Raw genomic sequence first — 16,600 nt, forward strand, 5'->3', positions numbered from 1 at the left:
CAAAATACATGGTGACAATGTCTTTGAATCTTGGATTACATAGACATGTTCATTAGATGCGAGAATACAAGTTAGCTGCATCAAACGTGAAGTGACATATACTCTCAAGTCTGACATAAAAATCATTTCAAACTTTGGCACATAGAGATGTTAAAAAAAAAATACTTGGTGAACTATTTCTTCTTCTTTCTGCTCTTCTTCTCAAATGGAAGCAGATTAGAAGCATCACCAGAGAATGATGTCATCTTGTTTTCGGGCCAGGAGGTGGACTTGCTGCTGCCGGAGTCTACCTGGTTGTTACCCCTCCCCTCCCCCGACGCTGCCGAGCAGTCGGCTTGACTCTCAGCATTGCTGTATTGCTTCTTCAACCTCTCTCTGATCAGGAGACTCTTGATGAACAGCTTCCAGTGCTTCATGGCCCGAGCCTCTCGTTTCTAGCAGGATTCACAAAATTAAAAACAAAAGGAATCTGGTGAATATAGGGGAACCTCATCACAAGCTGCTCGGGACCAATGATATTTTGTCATTATATCAGTTATCTTGTTATATCTGGGATAAAAATAAGAGAATGTATTGAAAGGCATGGGATCTACAAAGTTACCACACTACATCAGGTATCACAGAATATCCGACCTTGTAATATGGAGTTCTACTGTATAACACTGCTTCTTTTCATTTAGCAGCAACAGGCCTAGTTCTAAGGTGGGTGTCTTCCTCTAAGAAAGCTGCTCAGTTCTTTGTTGGTTGGAAATAGACATACAAATTCCTCACTTGCTACGTGTGCAAATTTCATGGCAAACAAAGCAAGAAGTTTCAGCCCCTCATCATAATATTCCTGTTGGAAATTTTACCTTGTGCAATCACACAAAATGACAGACTGGAACTCACACACACAGGGGCAGGAGAAAGCCTTGATTTCTTCATCAGATCACACATTAATACATTCAATGGTTCATAACGTTACCACAAGTACAATACCAGCATCAAGATTGAGTACTTCCCGCTTCATTTTCACTAGTTACTGCATTGACCTCCAGTGTTGATCTTTTGAATAACAACATCTACTACTGTAAGGTGGGCATCTCAAGTACAGAGTAGTTTAAGTATGTGTTCCTATTCTGGGGTCTACACTGCCCTCATGTGTTTGAGACATATCACTTTATTTATTTGATATAAGACAGGAAATGTATCAAAGACTTCTCTATCAAATCTATAATACATTTGATTGGTTTATTGATAGGTCTTATTTCTGTATTTCTTTTTCATAGATAAATGTAACACAAAGTTACTGAGTAGAATACTGTTTGAATAGAACAGTTGAAACAGGAGAGTGATTAATCAAAGTGTACATTATTCAATAATTCAAAATTCAATATTGATAGACAAATAAAATGAGAGAAAGAAAAATAGATCAGATCAACAGATAGATAGATTGATTGATTGACTGACTGACAGACAGATAGACAGATAGATAGATAGATAGATGGATGGATAGATAGACAGATAGATGGATAGATAGATGGATAGATGCATACAGAAAGAGAAAAAGAAATACTGGTACCAGACTGCCAGCACTCCCATGTCTTTGGAATGATCTTATCATCATCAGTTCAGTACCTTGTTCACTTGGCAAACGACCTGACACTGGAAGACTGGTTAATATTTGGTTTCTCCTGGTGCTAATAAGGGCAAAAATATCAAACCAAATGACTGAATTTGAAAAAAAGATACATCTTCCTACCTCCTTTGCCTTTCTCTCCATCTCCGCCTGTTCTTCCTCCCACGCCGACACCAGTACCTCTTCAAACTCCTTGCAGACCACGAACCCATCCATTCTGAAATTACAAGAAGTCATGTGACATTATTTCTGGTAGCAAACAAAAACATAAGTCAATTCAATATCCACACGGGGAGACATAACACTGCTTTTTGACAAAGTCTTGTTCTTGAGGGCTGGTGAGTGTCTTTGCTGCAAGATTGCCAGTACAGGTAATGCTGAGACTTGGCTAGGCAATTTAAGTGACATACATAGCTTTCCTGGATGTGCACAAAGCAGTATGGACTCTAAATGTGGGCAAAACATTCTCCAGACCAACTTGAAGCAACTAACCTCCCACCCATTACACACACACACACACACACACACACACACATATGGGGAGGCAGAAAATTGTCACAGGCTGTGAATACTGAAGAACATTTGGCATAGGTTGCTGTCAGGGTCACACATACACTGCATATGTCGCAGCTAATGTCTTGAACAAAATAAAACAAAACGAAACAAACAAGAACAGATTAAAAAAAAACACACAAACCTTTTGTCTTACTTCACTAATGTTATTCAGTGACCTTATCTTGAAGCCACATGGGATTATATATCAGTATGGTCTATTTCACAAGCGCTCCTTCCCTTGGTAAAAAAAAGAAAAAGACTATGTAGAACACTTACACAGGATGAATATACCCAGAGTGAAAGTCCCATCCCATCATGGCCGGAGCACAGTCAATGTCCAGTTTACGGGCTACTTTATTAAGTCCAGGGACTGGTCAAGTAAGAAATGGAGAAATGCGAAAGAAAGGAGACAAACGGTCAAACTTACACAGGGTGATTGAAGCCAGAGTGAAAGTCCCATCCCATCATAGCTGGAACACAGTCAATGTCCAGTTTTCTGGCCACCTTGTTTAGTCCAGGAACTGGTCAAATGTACACAAATGATTTTAGTAGGAAGGAGTAAAAAGAAATCTGTATGTCTCCTTTTTTTTTTTCTTGTGGCTTTTAAAACTATGAAGCTATTCTGGCAGTGATGTACACCATTTACACCAACATAATCAGGAAGATCCCAAAGAGCAAGCAGGGAGATACACTACTTGTGTGTTACATGCATCTTAATGGGCAAAAATAATTCCTGAATCAGGAAGATTTTATCTATTCTTTTTTCAAAACACAAAGAAATATTGAATATTTTCAGGAAGTCTGCTGAATCTGGGAGACTTGGCAGCTCTGGGTCCTGTCGTAAAAAAAATTGACATCAAACATAAATCAGAAAATCAAACACATGTCTCTGAATATTCAATTCTGATTGGCAGATACAGGACTTATGTTTGATTTTCTGACTTATGCTTGACTGCAGCTTTTTATGCAACAGGCCCCAGGATTATAACAATCCATCTGGTATCCCAACATACTCTTCAAATGGACGGTGCCAGCTGGAAGCATGGATGGCTTGAAGAGCTCCACATTGCCGTACTCATTCCTCGGCACCTTGCCATCCACTGCTGGGGGTGGGATGTAGTCCTCCACCTGCCACTTGCCGTACACACCCAGGATGGCCTCTTCGGTCTTTATCATGCCCTCTCCTTTTTTCTGCAACAATGGTTGGAAGAAACGGGGCAACATGAGATAGCGTACATCAGTGCAAAATAATGGGACCATTAACAATTTTTCTTGTTCTGCGCTCTAGCTCTGCTCATAGGTCTTATTAAATAATATGCTCTGTGCACAATCCTAGACGTGTCACATCAAGCATGTACATAAATGACTGTGGAGCAGTAACTGGTTTTACTTCTAATCACCTATTCTTTGGAACCCTTGAATTGTTCTTTGACAGATATAGTATAACTGGCACACATGGAGGTTGAATCCATTCATGTTGTGAACAAAGCAACATCTCACTTGTTTATCACTGAAAAGTTCATTCTCTGCCCGCTTATCAGTGCACCATCACACAAACCTGTCACCGATATTTAAGTCACTAAGTCTGAAAGACATGAAACATTATCCTACAAAAATGATGGTTCACTGAGAGTGCTCCGATGGCAAAAAACTCACCCACTTTGGTCTTGGCTTCACCATCTTGTACGGCTTTTCCCCAACACGGATAGCTTTCCCTTCTTTCAGCCATGTCTCACGTGTATGCAGCTAGGAAGGAAGATGTAGAAGTAGAATGTGCATTGACAGAGTCTTTACTGTGGGCAAGGTTTACTCGGGGGGGGGGGGGGGGGGATACATATTTTACCAACCAAATGTGAGCAGCACACGGCATCTTCATACATTATTCACTTTAAATAACGAAGAGATGGTGCAATAAACATTATTTGGTAAATAGTACATTTGTATATTCTAATGAGGATTTAAAGACAAGAAAAACTTGCATCATCTGTACTTAAAAGTACAAATACCGGGCCATATTATCTTTTTCTTTCAAAAGAAGAAAAGCTAAGAATTTTCTTGATTCACTTTCCCAGACTACCATCTCTGAACCAAATACTGAGAGAGTGCACTGACCACTTTGGCACCAATGCACTTACCCATGACTTGCTGGAGTATTTCAATGCCCTTCCAAAATGTGGTTGAACTCAAAGTTGGATAAATCCAGAAAGGTGTGTGTGTGTTGATAAGAGGAAAGTTTCTGTGTTAATGATTAGATTTGAAAAAGACCAACCTACTAATGAGAAGACTGGTTGTATACAGAGCTACAGAGAGACTAGCCAAGATGAGCTTACCAACAAAGTCTCCATAAGTTAGTGTTCCTCATTGGTGGGTTAGTCTCTGTTCAAGTCTAATCATCACAGAGACTCTACATTTATCAACACTGTGCGTCCATGTGACATCCGACATGAAATCCATTACCGTACCAAGGGATTTGTAAGATTATATGAATCCAACTCATTGATAGTCTCACTTTTGTGACATCTATTCAGAATGATAGATACATCAACACCATCAGGCGCAAAATTGGTGATCTACTTATGTAAAGTGTGGGTTCAGGGGAGGTTATGAACTTACAGTGTGAACACACTCCCTGGAGTAGACAGCCTCCCCTCTACAGTAGCCCAGTATGGCTGGTTCTTCTGGATACAGTGCCTCAAACTTCAGCAGGTGCCTCTTGAGGGCATACCTAAAAATACCATCAGTATGAAGAAGCCAGAAGAGGAAAAAAGAAACAAATACATGAAACCATAACCAAAAACTGGAACCATTAACACATGAGTAACTCAGCATCCAATCAACAGGTTTAGTAAATTCAATACAAAGTCTGCAGTGTACTGAGTTGAGTAAGATGCACCTTTTTACAATAAAATCAGCACATGAATTCCATGAATTACAAGATGTAATAGCTAGCTGATGTGATCTCTATGCTAAAAATATAAACAGCACATAAATAATTAAGTCTTATCCTATTCTCAGTTGGAAATACAATAAGAGTGGTTGGATGATTGTTACCTTACAGATATATAGAATGGGTGATAGACTATGAAACTTACAGACTTATGTTTCTTGTGTCACTGAGCTCATTCTTACAAGTTTCAGTGAAGGAACTGTTCCACCTAGGATAACTACGTTACAGAGTACGAAGAGTGTGATGAGGCAAGAATTCTGTCTGTAGCGCAACTGAGGGACTTTCATCAATGAAACAGATGCATCAAAACAAAATTTAGAGCAAGGTGACGAGTGAACTCACAAAGGATGATTCTTGTATTCTGCAATTGATGTCGGGAGTGGCTTGTCCATCAGGTCATCTGAAATCACAACACAAGTTTCAATTTACGATTAATGAAGTCCTGCACTCTACTACTAACAGGAACACATGATTTCATGGACTTTAACCCTATTCCCACCGGGGGGGGCATTTTGGCCCCCCTTGACGTTTCTCGTGATTATTCCGCAACGCGTGATGCTCTCGCCGCGACACTTTTTTCTTTCAAGTATCGCGCAACTTTTGAGACCAAATTTGTCGCTCCCGGGCATACCGTTTTGAAGCCACGCCCCTTTGAAAAAATTCGTCAACCCAAAAATTGCTCAAAAACATGATTTTGTGTACAAATCCAATGCAAATTGTATTTTTGCAATTAATTCATATAAAAATATATATTTTTACTTTCAATGACTGACAATGATTTATTTTAGCCTGATTATGCTTTAATAAGTTTCTGCGACAAATTTTGACGGAAAAAACAACAAAAACAAAAAGTGAAAAAAAACCCAGAGAAATACATAAGAAATTCAATAAACAATAAAATACATAAGAAATAATTATGATGCCGAATTTTTGCTTCAACATTATTGTTGAGGATATTGAAAAAAATATGTTCACCAAAAATTAGAAGTCTTGGAGCTTTATTTATTGATTTATAGGCAAAAAAAAAAAATATTTATGCATAAATTAATATAAAATACATACATTAAAATTGGAAAAATCTAACAATACAGTCTTGTAGATTACATTGGCCTCTGTCACAAACATAGGAGTATATTGCATAAAGTGTAGGACTGTTTTCTCCAAGACACCGATTCCCTGCTAAAATGCATGTCTGTCAGACCATGCAAGGTCTTGTGTCATTCAATAAAAGTAGACCAACACTAAATATGAGATATATTAAATCTGAAGCATATCAAATCATCTAAGAATTTCAGAAATTTCATCCAATATTCCCTTCACTTTCTACAACCTGGCTCCACCAAAATGATTTCAAGAACTGATAGTTACAATGGAAAACACAAAACAAACAGAGAACATTTGTAATGACAGAAACAGCTCGACATAATTCAAAAATAAATTCTGCTAATAGTAAATCATACTTTTATTAAAAAAACAAAAAAGTGGTGCAAAGGTACGGGGTACATTACTGTTTTGATTTATCATCAACTCAGAACAGAACACACTATTGTGTATCTCTAGCACTTGGTCACTCACTCTCCAAGTCATTATCTTCCTTTTTGTCTCGCTTCTTGTTGCCACGGAGAGGCCTCAGTGTCTCCTCCCACCACTCTTCATCGGGGCGGAGCTTGTGAGTGGCTGTCAACCACTTGGAGGCATACCGCCTCGTGACATCCTTAATGCAGCCATCTAATGGACCAAGAGATTGTTCGACTTTATTCTCAATGACATGCAAATCGGCAAGTGAGCACTTTATAGCATTGTAAATACTGGTAACACTATCTCCTCCTTTGGTTTCACTTCATGGTGAGAGTTATAACACAGAGCAAACTGTGGTTTCGAGTGTTTCATTCTCACAACACATTGCTATACTGAGAAAGCTGCTAGACACCAGTCATTTAATATTGAGGTTTTTCTAAAATCAATCAGTGCTCACAGATTTTTTTAGCAAAAGCAATACTACATTGTGGTACAAGACCTTTGCTGGGATCACCTCTTAATAACACTTAACCTGCTTCAGATATTATTTTGAGAACACTTAAGGTTGAGATGCAATCAATAATAATACTGCTTTTAACTAGAAAACCATACAAACACAAGAATTGACAGTAAAATTTTTGTATATGCATCATGTTGTAAATGTGACTGTCCTTGTGGTATTATGGTGTTCCAGCGTATTTATGTCATGTGAGTGGATTTTGTTTCCAGGGTAATAGTATTGAAGCCAATAACTCACCATTCTCGACTCCAATGACATATGTGACTGGCTGAGTAGCCATCTTTTCACACATCTCTGGTTTGTTCAGAGATGATCTCACACAGTCCACACAGATCCAGCGACCCTCAGAGGGCAGGTATACTTCAAGCCAACAGTCAGAGCCTGGCATCACACCAATAACAGTGGTAATCATGATGATCATACATTTCTTTTTCTTCCTATGTAGTCTCTTCAGAGTATGCATCATTTTTCATGAGTGCCTATCTTCAATTATCAATCCCCACTGTGGAGTACTAATTTACACGCTGGGATCACAAGTGACATAATAGGCATAACATCTTGTTCATGGATGCGCTGGGCAGTACAGACATCCAGGGCCCTATCCATTTAACCACAGTACTCCTTACACGGCATCATGTAACTTGTTGATGTCTGTCGTTATAATAAGCTCTCATTAGACCCTTGAACTCTTTCTGTGTAAAAAACTGGTGTTCGGGCAGGTTACTGGGCAGCTACAAATTCATATATGAAATAACATATACCTACAATACTTTATCAACTCCAATGTCTTCTAAGATGTCCTTCATGAGATGATGAGAAAACTTTTGTGTGTGTGTGTATGTGTGTATGTGTGTGTGTTAGTGCACTCTATATATTTCTACAATCAAACACAAATTTACGCATTAATCTTCACCATGCTGACAGCACACATCCAGAATCAATGTAAGGTGACGACTTTTGAACAGTTTTATTCAATATGGTTACATAACATCCAAAGTTATTTTTCATCCATATCGTCCTGTTCCTTTGTGAATGGGCCATACATACAACACATGGAAAGTTAAATCCTATTAAGGTTAAAGGGACTGTACAGTTCTGGTTAAAGGGATCGTACAGTTTTGGTTGAGACCTAATTTCAGGATTCTAACATTTTTTGGCGAGATAATGAGAAATCTCTTATGAAATATGAAAGAGCATGTAATTCTATGAGGAATTCAACGTTTATTTGATGAAAATTGGTTTTGAAATGCCTGAGATATCCAACCCCTTTTGTTTTACTTTGTTTTTGGATGTTTCAGTCATTCCAAATCCGATTTTCATCAAATAAACTTTGAATTCCTCTTAAAATGGTATGCTTTGTACTATATTATAAGTGTTTTATTGGTATCTCGCAAAAAGTTAAAAGCCCAATTCTCATCTCCACCAATACTGTACCATCCCTTTAAGGTGAGGATTTAGCTTTTAATGTTTTGCGAGATATTCAGAAACCACTCTATGAGATGTCAAAGAGCATGAAATTCTAAGGGGTATCAAACGTTTATTTGATGAAAATCGGTTTTGAAATGGCTGAGATATCCAAAAACAAGGTGAAACAAAGAGATCCTAATAAAAAGCGTGGCCTGTTGCCTTTTATTATTATCACTTTTTATTATCACATTTGAAAACCAATTTTCATTAAATAAACGTTGAATCCTTCTTAAAATTACATGCTCTTTCATATTTCATAAGAGGTTTCTCATTATCTCACTTAGGAATGTTGTAAACCTGAATACCCACCTCAACCAGTACTGTACAGTCCCTTTAATGAGTGAAAAACATCAACTCACCCTTAGCTTTTGGAGTTTCCCCCACTATCACATCATCTCCTGACTCGCTGGAAAGAATTTTCCTGGAACGCTTTTTATTCTTCTTCTCACTTGACCGAGGCGGCCTGGAAACGTTCACGACCTTCACTTCAAAGTCACTGTCTGACGAAAACCCCTCTTCGATGCTGGATACTGAGGTGTCCAACTTTGCCCTCTTTCTGGAGGGGTGACGAGGGGTCCCCTTGGAAGCTCTCTTCGATGGCTGAGATCTTGGTCTCTGTCTGGTGGAGGAACGCTTCAGTTCCTCCTCGAAGTCACTGTGTTCATCCTCATCAGATATGTCCTCATCGTCTGACCAGTCAACCCTATCTTTGGACTTGGAGGCAGCTTTCCTCTTTGTTGCAGTCCTCTGCCTGAGAGTCCTCTGCAGTCTTTCCGGAGTTGGATCTTTATCACTCTTTACATCACGCTTCCTCACTGTCTTTGTTGCCTCTTCTTGGCTTCCTTTGGTGCTTCTCTTGGAAGTTGTGGATTTACCCTTGGACGCAGGATTCACAGCTTGGTGAGTGTCTCTGCTCCCTGGTTCTCCAGCGCTCTTCTTGGACTTGGTCTTGGCCTTTCCACTGATGGGTTTCTCTGAAGCTTCTTCCCCTTGTGACTGTGGTGATGCCAGAGATTTCCCACTGCCACCTAGAGATGTTGAGGCTTCCTCTGGTCCATCCACATTAAAGGCTTCCTTTTTTGGAGGCCTCTTTACCTCTGCATTCTTATTCTCTCGTTTGAATTTCTGCAGATACCAGAGATGAAACAGACATGATTGTAAAAGTCATTTACAATGTATCTCATGCACATAAACAAGTGAAAGTCTAAAAGTTGGCAAACACCTTAAGCAAGAATAGGTTTACTCTCAATCTATCAAATCCTATTTTTTTTTCTTCAATTCTATGTGCAGCAACAAAATCTATATTATTTCTACAGCTTTTATATTTTCATTTTCATAACACTGATTTACAAGATTACAGATGTAATATCTCAATCACATAAAATAAATCCAAACTCAACTAAAAATAAAACATAAAATTTCTTATCCTAAGAAGAATTCATTTAATCTTTTCTACATCATACCACCAGATATAGCAGATCTCAACCTATCGGAAGTAAAATTCCCTCATTTGTAAGATCTGAAGTCAGTTGAATTGTATTTGCAAAGATACTTTGTATAAAGACTGACAAAATGTTGCATAGTATCAGTGTCATTTCGAACAGTCACATGGAGATGATTAGTATTCATCAAAATAGCAGGAAATTCCTTATTTTGAGTCCTTGCCTCACCTTCGTAAGAAGCTTAGCCTTGTAGGTCAGAGGTTGTAGTGAGAAAACAAGACGGACATCAACCTTGAGGGCCCTCAGCACAATGGCACACATCTGAAATCGCAAGAAAAGGCAACAACCTAAAGGCATGGCAAAAACCACATAATCACTACATAGAGAATTTCAACAGTAGGGCTATGCTTTTGACACAGTGACAATTCAATATCTCGCGTCATTTGTATAAAAAGTAAAAAAAAAAAAGACAAGTCATTCTTGAAATAAAAAAGGTAGATGGTGCCAGTATGAACAGGCAGTTTTGATTACATGAGGAAATTTGTAATGCCATCTCATCATGCACACTGTGAGAAATTGACTTTAGCTCACAATTCATGAATGCTGTTCCAATGCAACTACAAGTGTATGGCCAATAAATTGATTTTAATTGGTTTTTGTTTTTACTCACATATACTTTCTCCCTCTCTGTAGCCACTTTCTTGGTCTCAAAGCGAGATGGGAGAATTTGAAATAGAGATGATCTCTTGTCCTCCCTCACTTCATCAATGACCTCAACTGAGCTACCAAACCTGGCATGGTAGAAAATGAATAAAACAATGTACGAAATGCAAGATGTCTGACAAACTCTTTAAAAAATGTTACACATGCAGCATATTAACCATTCAAGATCCAGTTTGTCAATTTGGTAGAAGTTTATAGACAAAGAAAGCTCTTGGGCCAGGGAAATTATGTCAGCTCTTCCCCACATCCATAGGACCTATCCTGTGCACCCAATCCTGAGAATTTAGGTTGGAAATATCATACTGTGCACATGAATGCAAGTGAGGCACTATATCTGTGTGTGCCTCACTCAGATCATTATTTTTGAGAAAAACTTCATGATTTGAAGCTATTTCCTTTTTAAGTAGAATACTTTCCTGTACTTAGTCTAAAATTTCAGTTTGTTTGGGATCCTCTTTTGGGATTTTAAAGCAAAGAAGAAAATCTGTGTCATCTTTTGTACATGTACTTACAAGTATCATTATTTCCTTTTTGTTATCTCAACTGTAAAATCTCAGAAGAGATTAGTAGTCTACGCACAACACAACAAATTGAATCACGTACAGCCTTAGATGCAAGGAATATTAGGACTGGTTGAATGCACACCTACCATTTTACAACTCTGGTGATGAAGTTGATGTTAAGTGATTTGGTTCTGTGGTTCAAAATGTCCCTGGGTATGATGGAGAGTCCGAGGCACTGGAGTTCTTCATCATTGCAGACTCTGTTGCTATGGAGACAGGCAGCGATTAGAGTAACGAGATGGGCCTACAAAGGAACAATAACAGCAACAAAAATACAAGACAGTCAACCTTCACTGCACATGATTTGTGGCGAGTCCAGTGACTTACAACCGAAAATATTTGCTTTCACGTACAAGGTAAAACCTGAACTCTAAACTGATGATTATGTGAAATATTAGATATGGACAAAAAGGCACATATTTATGACATTTTGAAAAGATAATCCATGAAGACATACTGATGTTGACTGACAGCCTGCTTTATTCTATTCACAGACACATACTTGACCGCGTACCACACTCGGCTGTAAAATGCTTTGCTAATAAACTGTTCATTCCTCTACATTGTTACACTGTTGTAAAAACTGTGATAAATGTGGTCAAATTATTGAAGTTCCACCAGTGTTATGTGAACAATGATATTTCAGACTCTGGCCTTAATAAGCAACATCTGACCCACAAAATATTTTGCCCTGTATCCTGATATCTTCTTCCTATCAAACTGTGCTTATTCGGGTAAATTGCTGAAATGACAAGACATGCTGCATAAATAGTGCATCCATATAACATGAATTTTACTTTAAATTTTCTTTGTTTGAGTTTTGTTGGATTATTTTTTATCCTTTTCTGGGTCTAATTCATTACCGCCTCTTCTACGTGATTGACAGTTTCAGAGTTCCACACATACACAAAGACTAGAAAAAGATGTCAGACACTACGGTGTATACTCACTGACATGAAGTCAGAAAAACGGAGCTTATACCATTTTAATGAATCCTATGAACATCCCCAAGCTGTCAACGATTGTCAGAGGTGAGAAAACTTTGCTCTACAAATCACCTTGTGTAATTGGAGTCGCCGTTCTTTGTTGTATTTGTTCACCTGCCACTGGAAATATGCTGCCCAGAGGTGTTCTTTCTTCCTGAAATTGATGAAAAGATTAGCCAAATTCACGCTGCATGTTCATCGAACAAAATCATGTTGTTGTTTTTTTTTGTGGAAAACCCCCCAGAAATTTATAGTACCATTCCATTTGACAAGAGAACATAGAAGAGACTTGGATTTATTCTGAGGGCAACACCGACTACAACAGCATTGTTTCTCAGTTCAAGATACAGTGCACTCCCATTATAATGAACATGGTTCATACGATGAAATGTGGGATACAATTAAGTAAAATTCAGAGTAAAATTATAGTCTTAGCATATCTTTAAAAACTTGATTTGTTCAAAAATAATGAAATTTCAGTGCAATGAAAGAAAACCGCCAGTCCTGAGGACTTTGTCATAACAGGAGTTGCCTTTATTGGATTAGATCAATCACTGAAGACGCCTTTCAAACTTTTCAGAGACTCACCGTTTCTTGTCCTTGGATGTCCCAGGGAGGTCTATGTCAATTTCCAGGGACGTCTGCTCTGCTTCTTTTTCCTGTGGTTTAATGGTAGGTTCCCCTGATTCATTGAGGGGTGTGTCTGAGAGCATACATAAGAAAAGGGCACAAAGAATATGAATACTGGTACAATGTGTATGTGTGTATGTAGGACAGTAAACTGCAAATACTACAACATATAGCCTAACCAAAATCAGATGAGAATACATCATCCAGAAAATGAATTCTTATGAATGCAAGGAAGATCAACAGATATGATATTAGATCACATAAATGAGGTTGATGTGCATAAAGAAGGGATTACCTGGTACAAAATTCATATTACTCCATTGTTTTGTGAACACCATGTTGCATTTTATGACAGAAAATGACAACAAATGGTAGCATTTTGGCACATGGGTGCTGTGTCAACATCTTAGTGAAGTTGACACATCAACTAACAATTCCCCCTTAAATCCGACTGTAACTTTGTGTGCAAATCATGCATGATCATGCCATACATTACAAAGACTGCTACTATTATGTCAAGAGGCTTTACCTTCTACTTCCTCCCATTCTGACTGACTGTCATCAGATGACATGTCGGCATCCTCATCTCCCTTGACCGTTTTCGCCTCGGCAATGGTGATGTTGTTCTTCTCTTGAATCTTCCTCTTAGCTCTTGTCATACCTTTTCCAGACAGCTTCTCTACTTTCACAACCGCCCTCCCCTTCTTGGAAGGACCATTCTTCAAGGGGGTATCAACATTTTGATGATTTTTCTTGGCCTGCCGCTTGGAGGGTGGCTTTTCAGATGGTTTTCCGCATGGTTCTATCCCCTTCCTTTTTCTTCCACTTCTCGTAGATGAATTCATAGAGACGTCATCTTCACAAGTGCTCTCAGTTTTCTTCAATTTCGACAAATTTTTCTTCTTTTGGGCAACTTTCTTTGCCACCCTCTTTCCTTGCTCCTTCATTCCTCCTTCATCACCTGAATCGCTTTCTTCATCTTCTGAAAGAGTCACTGGAACAAGATTATTTGGTATTTCTTTTTGGGGAGATTCCCTCTTGAAGTTGTCAGTTGATTTCTGCGTGACTGTCAGCTCACATTTACCATCTGTCGGACTCTCACTTCCAAAGTACTCCGACTTCAAAACAGATTTTGAGGTCACTCCACTGAGTTGGGAAGGTTTCTTAGAACTATTTGACTTCTCTGGTTCATGCTCTCCTGGTTCATCGAAAAATGATTTGACTGGCAACTCTATGGGTTTTGACTCCGCATCATTGTAACTAACGTCATCAAAAAGAGACTTGGGCATGGATGTGACCGAAGCTTTCTTATCCCTCACTTCTTGCGGCTTAATGTCACTGTTTTCTTCGTCGGATGAAGAGTCACTTTCACTCAAGGCGAGGACGGCTTCTTCAGACGGTTTTGACGAGAATCTCTCTGGTGGTTTCTTTGAAATTTGCACCTCTTCTGCTTTGCAGCTGTCACTTGCATCCTTCAGTGTCTGCACAGGCTTAGTAGACTGCTTCGATCTACGTGATGAAGCTTTGACTTTTGGCAACTCAAAATCATCATCAATATCATCGTCCTCAGATTCCGATTCAGAGTGGAAAGTGACCACATCTTCTTCCTCCTTATCGCTAGAAGCCACATCATTCTTCATAGCTGCGATCTTTTGGACAGCCTTGAGCTTGGAACTTCTTCCTTTGGGTCTGGTTCCATTCTCTACACTGGGACACTGTCCCTTTGCATCACTTCCTTTCACTCTCTTGCTCATACTGCCCTTGCCATTTTTCTCCTTGTCAATTTTTCTTGATGGTACTTTTACATCTGTAATCTCTTCTCTCGCTTGCTTTACTTTTCCCTGCACTGATGCTTTTGATCTCTCTTGTTGAGGATGCTGTGACGTACTCCTTGCCTTCCTTCTTGCCATGGTTCTATTGCTCTCAAGAGATGATTACAATTGCAACTTTATCAGTTTCTCATACTCGTAGGAAGTGAATCCACCTGCAGCAGGAATAAAGAAAAAAAAACATGCTTTGATACATACAAACATCAAGCAACATGAGGGATATGGTTTTGTTGTATATCTAATACAAACACAGGGAATTATGGTACTATTTGCAGTTAATCAGAGACAACCAAAACAAAAAAAAAATCCTCACTGCAATTGCAACCAGTGAAAATAAGGTCTGCAGCCAAGTGGCAATTAGTAAGTTGATACTGGTACTACGATTATCAATGGAAAATTAACATGAACACATAGCAAGAGTGACATCAATGATCAATGTGGATTCTGTTAGGATGGTTCATATCACAGAGAGCACAGTTGTCAGTACCGGGTAAACTTTGACAGGTTCTACAGAAAATTATGTCTGCTATTGTTTAAAATAAAACCCTTTACTTGCTCACAGTCACATGCTCAAAAAGCAGCAAGCAGCAATAAATTACTGACCATGCACAACACATCTACATGCAGTTATTAATGGGTTTTAGATCTACATAACAGTTAGATCTACATAATAGTTTTTTTTTTTTGTTTTAGATCTACATAATTTCGAGTTGTAAATTACAGCAGATTTTTATAATTTTGTATATATATGACAACTTTACAAGTCATCAATTATAGACATGTTACAAAGAGCTACTGACATCTCCTCCCTATTACAAGGCCAAAGGTATAAAGTGCGACCAGTACAACTGCGAAATGGAACGCTTTGTCTTTTTGTCATTTTGGGCTTAAAGGACACCGACAAGTCCACCTTCATAGACACCCGACGTGGATTGAGTGAATGCAGCAATATAAAGTCGAATGTATCAGTGAGAGTTTGGCGGGGAAAATCGGACAATCCATTCATGAGTTATGAATTTTTAAAGTTTCTGCTCAGTCACTGGCACTGCTGGTGCTGCTTGAAAAGAATAAATAAATTTGCACTAGCTAGAGAGTAGAATTTCAAACTACAAAGGTAATTTACAGCTTGTACTGTAGAATTGTGATGATGTCAATTCTGCTCTGCTGAGCACTACAGTGTACACATATGCACATCTGCATCTATCACTGAGCATCATCCCAGATCTTAAATAATTATTAGAGTACCGTACCACTACCACTACGTTAAAAACACTGCCTTCATTTGTACATTCTTACAATGCTTTGGCCAATCCTATTCCTAATACCGCTATGCAATGCCAAGTTGAACGCCGTTCGGGCGGTTGATTCTACCAAACTCACCTCACTGGCTGGACACGGGCCCGCAGGCGCAGCTCGCAGGCTGCTATTCGGGTTACTCGTACGCGACGAGGGAGAGTAAACAGCTGATCTGGAGACTCGTAGTCATAGTCATACCACCTGCCTGAGCCATGAATAAAGCGTTCTTACCAATATTATTACTTTCTTGAATACTAGCAATATATCACTGAGTGAGCTCTGTCGGTTGCAAAGAGATTCGCGGGAAACATTGCAGGGCACGTGTCTTCGAACCGAAAGTTAGTCATCTCGTTACTCAACAAAAGTCAAATGTTATGTATACATTTCCCAGGTCGCGAGAGTTAGTTAGTCTTGCATTACAGATGTTTCATAATCTTCACCGGGCGGGCGGAGTGCTGTAGAGAGAGGTGTTCGTGATTGCTGGGCAGGCTGGTTCGAAAGTCTAA

At 38.9% G+C, this 16,600-nt stretch overlaps 1 protein-coding gene across 2 annotated transcripts; it reads right to left on the bottom strand.

The window, feature by feature from the left end:
* Positions 1–76: 76 nt before the first annotated feature.
* Positions 77–14,927, bottom strand: LOC140246189 (DNA repair protein complementing XP-C cells homolog). Of its 2 annotated transcripts, none has more exons than XM_072325635.1 (16): positions 13,499–14,927; positions 12,928–13,042; positions 12,412–12,493; positions 11,440–11,597; positions 10,738–10,858; positions 10,296–10,388; positions 8,985–9,750; positions 7,396–7,539; positions 6,696–6,848; positions 5,463–5,520; positions 4,787–4,898; positions 3,830–3,919; positions 3,187–3,364; positions 2,450–2,543; positions 1,742–1,835; positions 77–434 (listed from the first exon to the last, which is right to left on the bottom strand). In XM_072325635.1, the coding sequence occupies exons 1-16, from the start codon at positions 14,877–14,879 to the stop codon at positions 174–176; spliced, it is 3,900 nt and encodes a 1,299-aa protein (XP_072181736.1). In that variant the 5' UTR covers positions 14,880–14,927; the 3' UTR covers positions 77–173. The 2 variants fall into 2 exon arrangements, with proteins under 2 accessions (XP_072181736.1, XP_072181735.1); XM_072325634.1 differs by lacking the exon at positions 2,450–2,543 and adding an exon at positions 2,601–2,694.
* Between the last annotated feature and the right edge of the window lie 1,673 nt (positions 14,928–16,600).

The sequence above is a fragment of the Diadema setosum genome, chromosome 2 (assembly GCF_964275005.1).
Source record: "Diadema setosum chromosome 2, eeDiaSeto1, whole genome shotgun sequence".
Lineage (NCBI taxonomy): Eukaryota > Metazoa > Echinodermata > Echinoidea > Diadematoida > Diadematidae > Diadema > Diadema setosum.

Excerpts from the sequence above, each read along its gene's own strand:
- LOC140246189 (XM_072325635.1), bottom strand. The coding sequence starts at position 14,879 with ATGGCAAGAAGGAAGGCAAGGAGTACGTCACAGCATCCTCAACAAGAG. Across the intron at positions 11,598-12,411 it reads GGCGACTCCAATTACACAAG|GCCCATCTCGTTACTCTAAT; the intron begins GTGATTTGTAGA and ends GTTCCTTTGTAG. Across the intron at positions 10,859-11,439 it reads ATCACCAGAGTTGTAAAATG|GTTTGGTAGCTCAGTTGAGG; the intron begins GTAGGTGTGCAT and ends CTACCATGCCAG.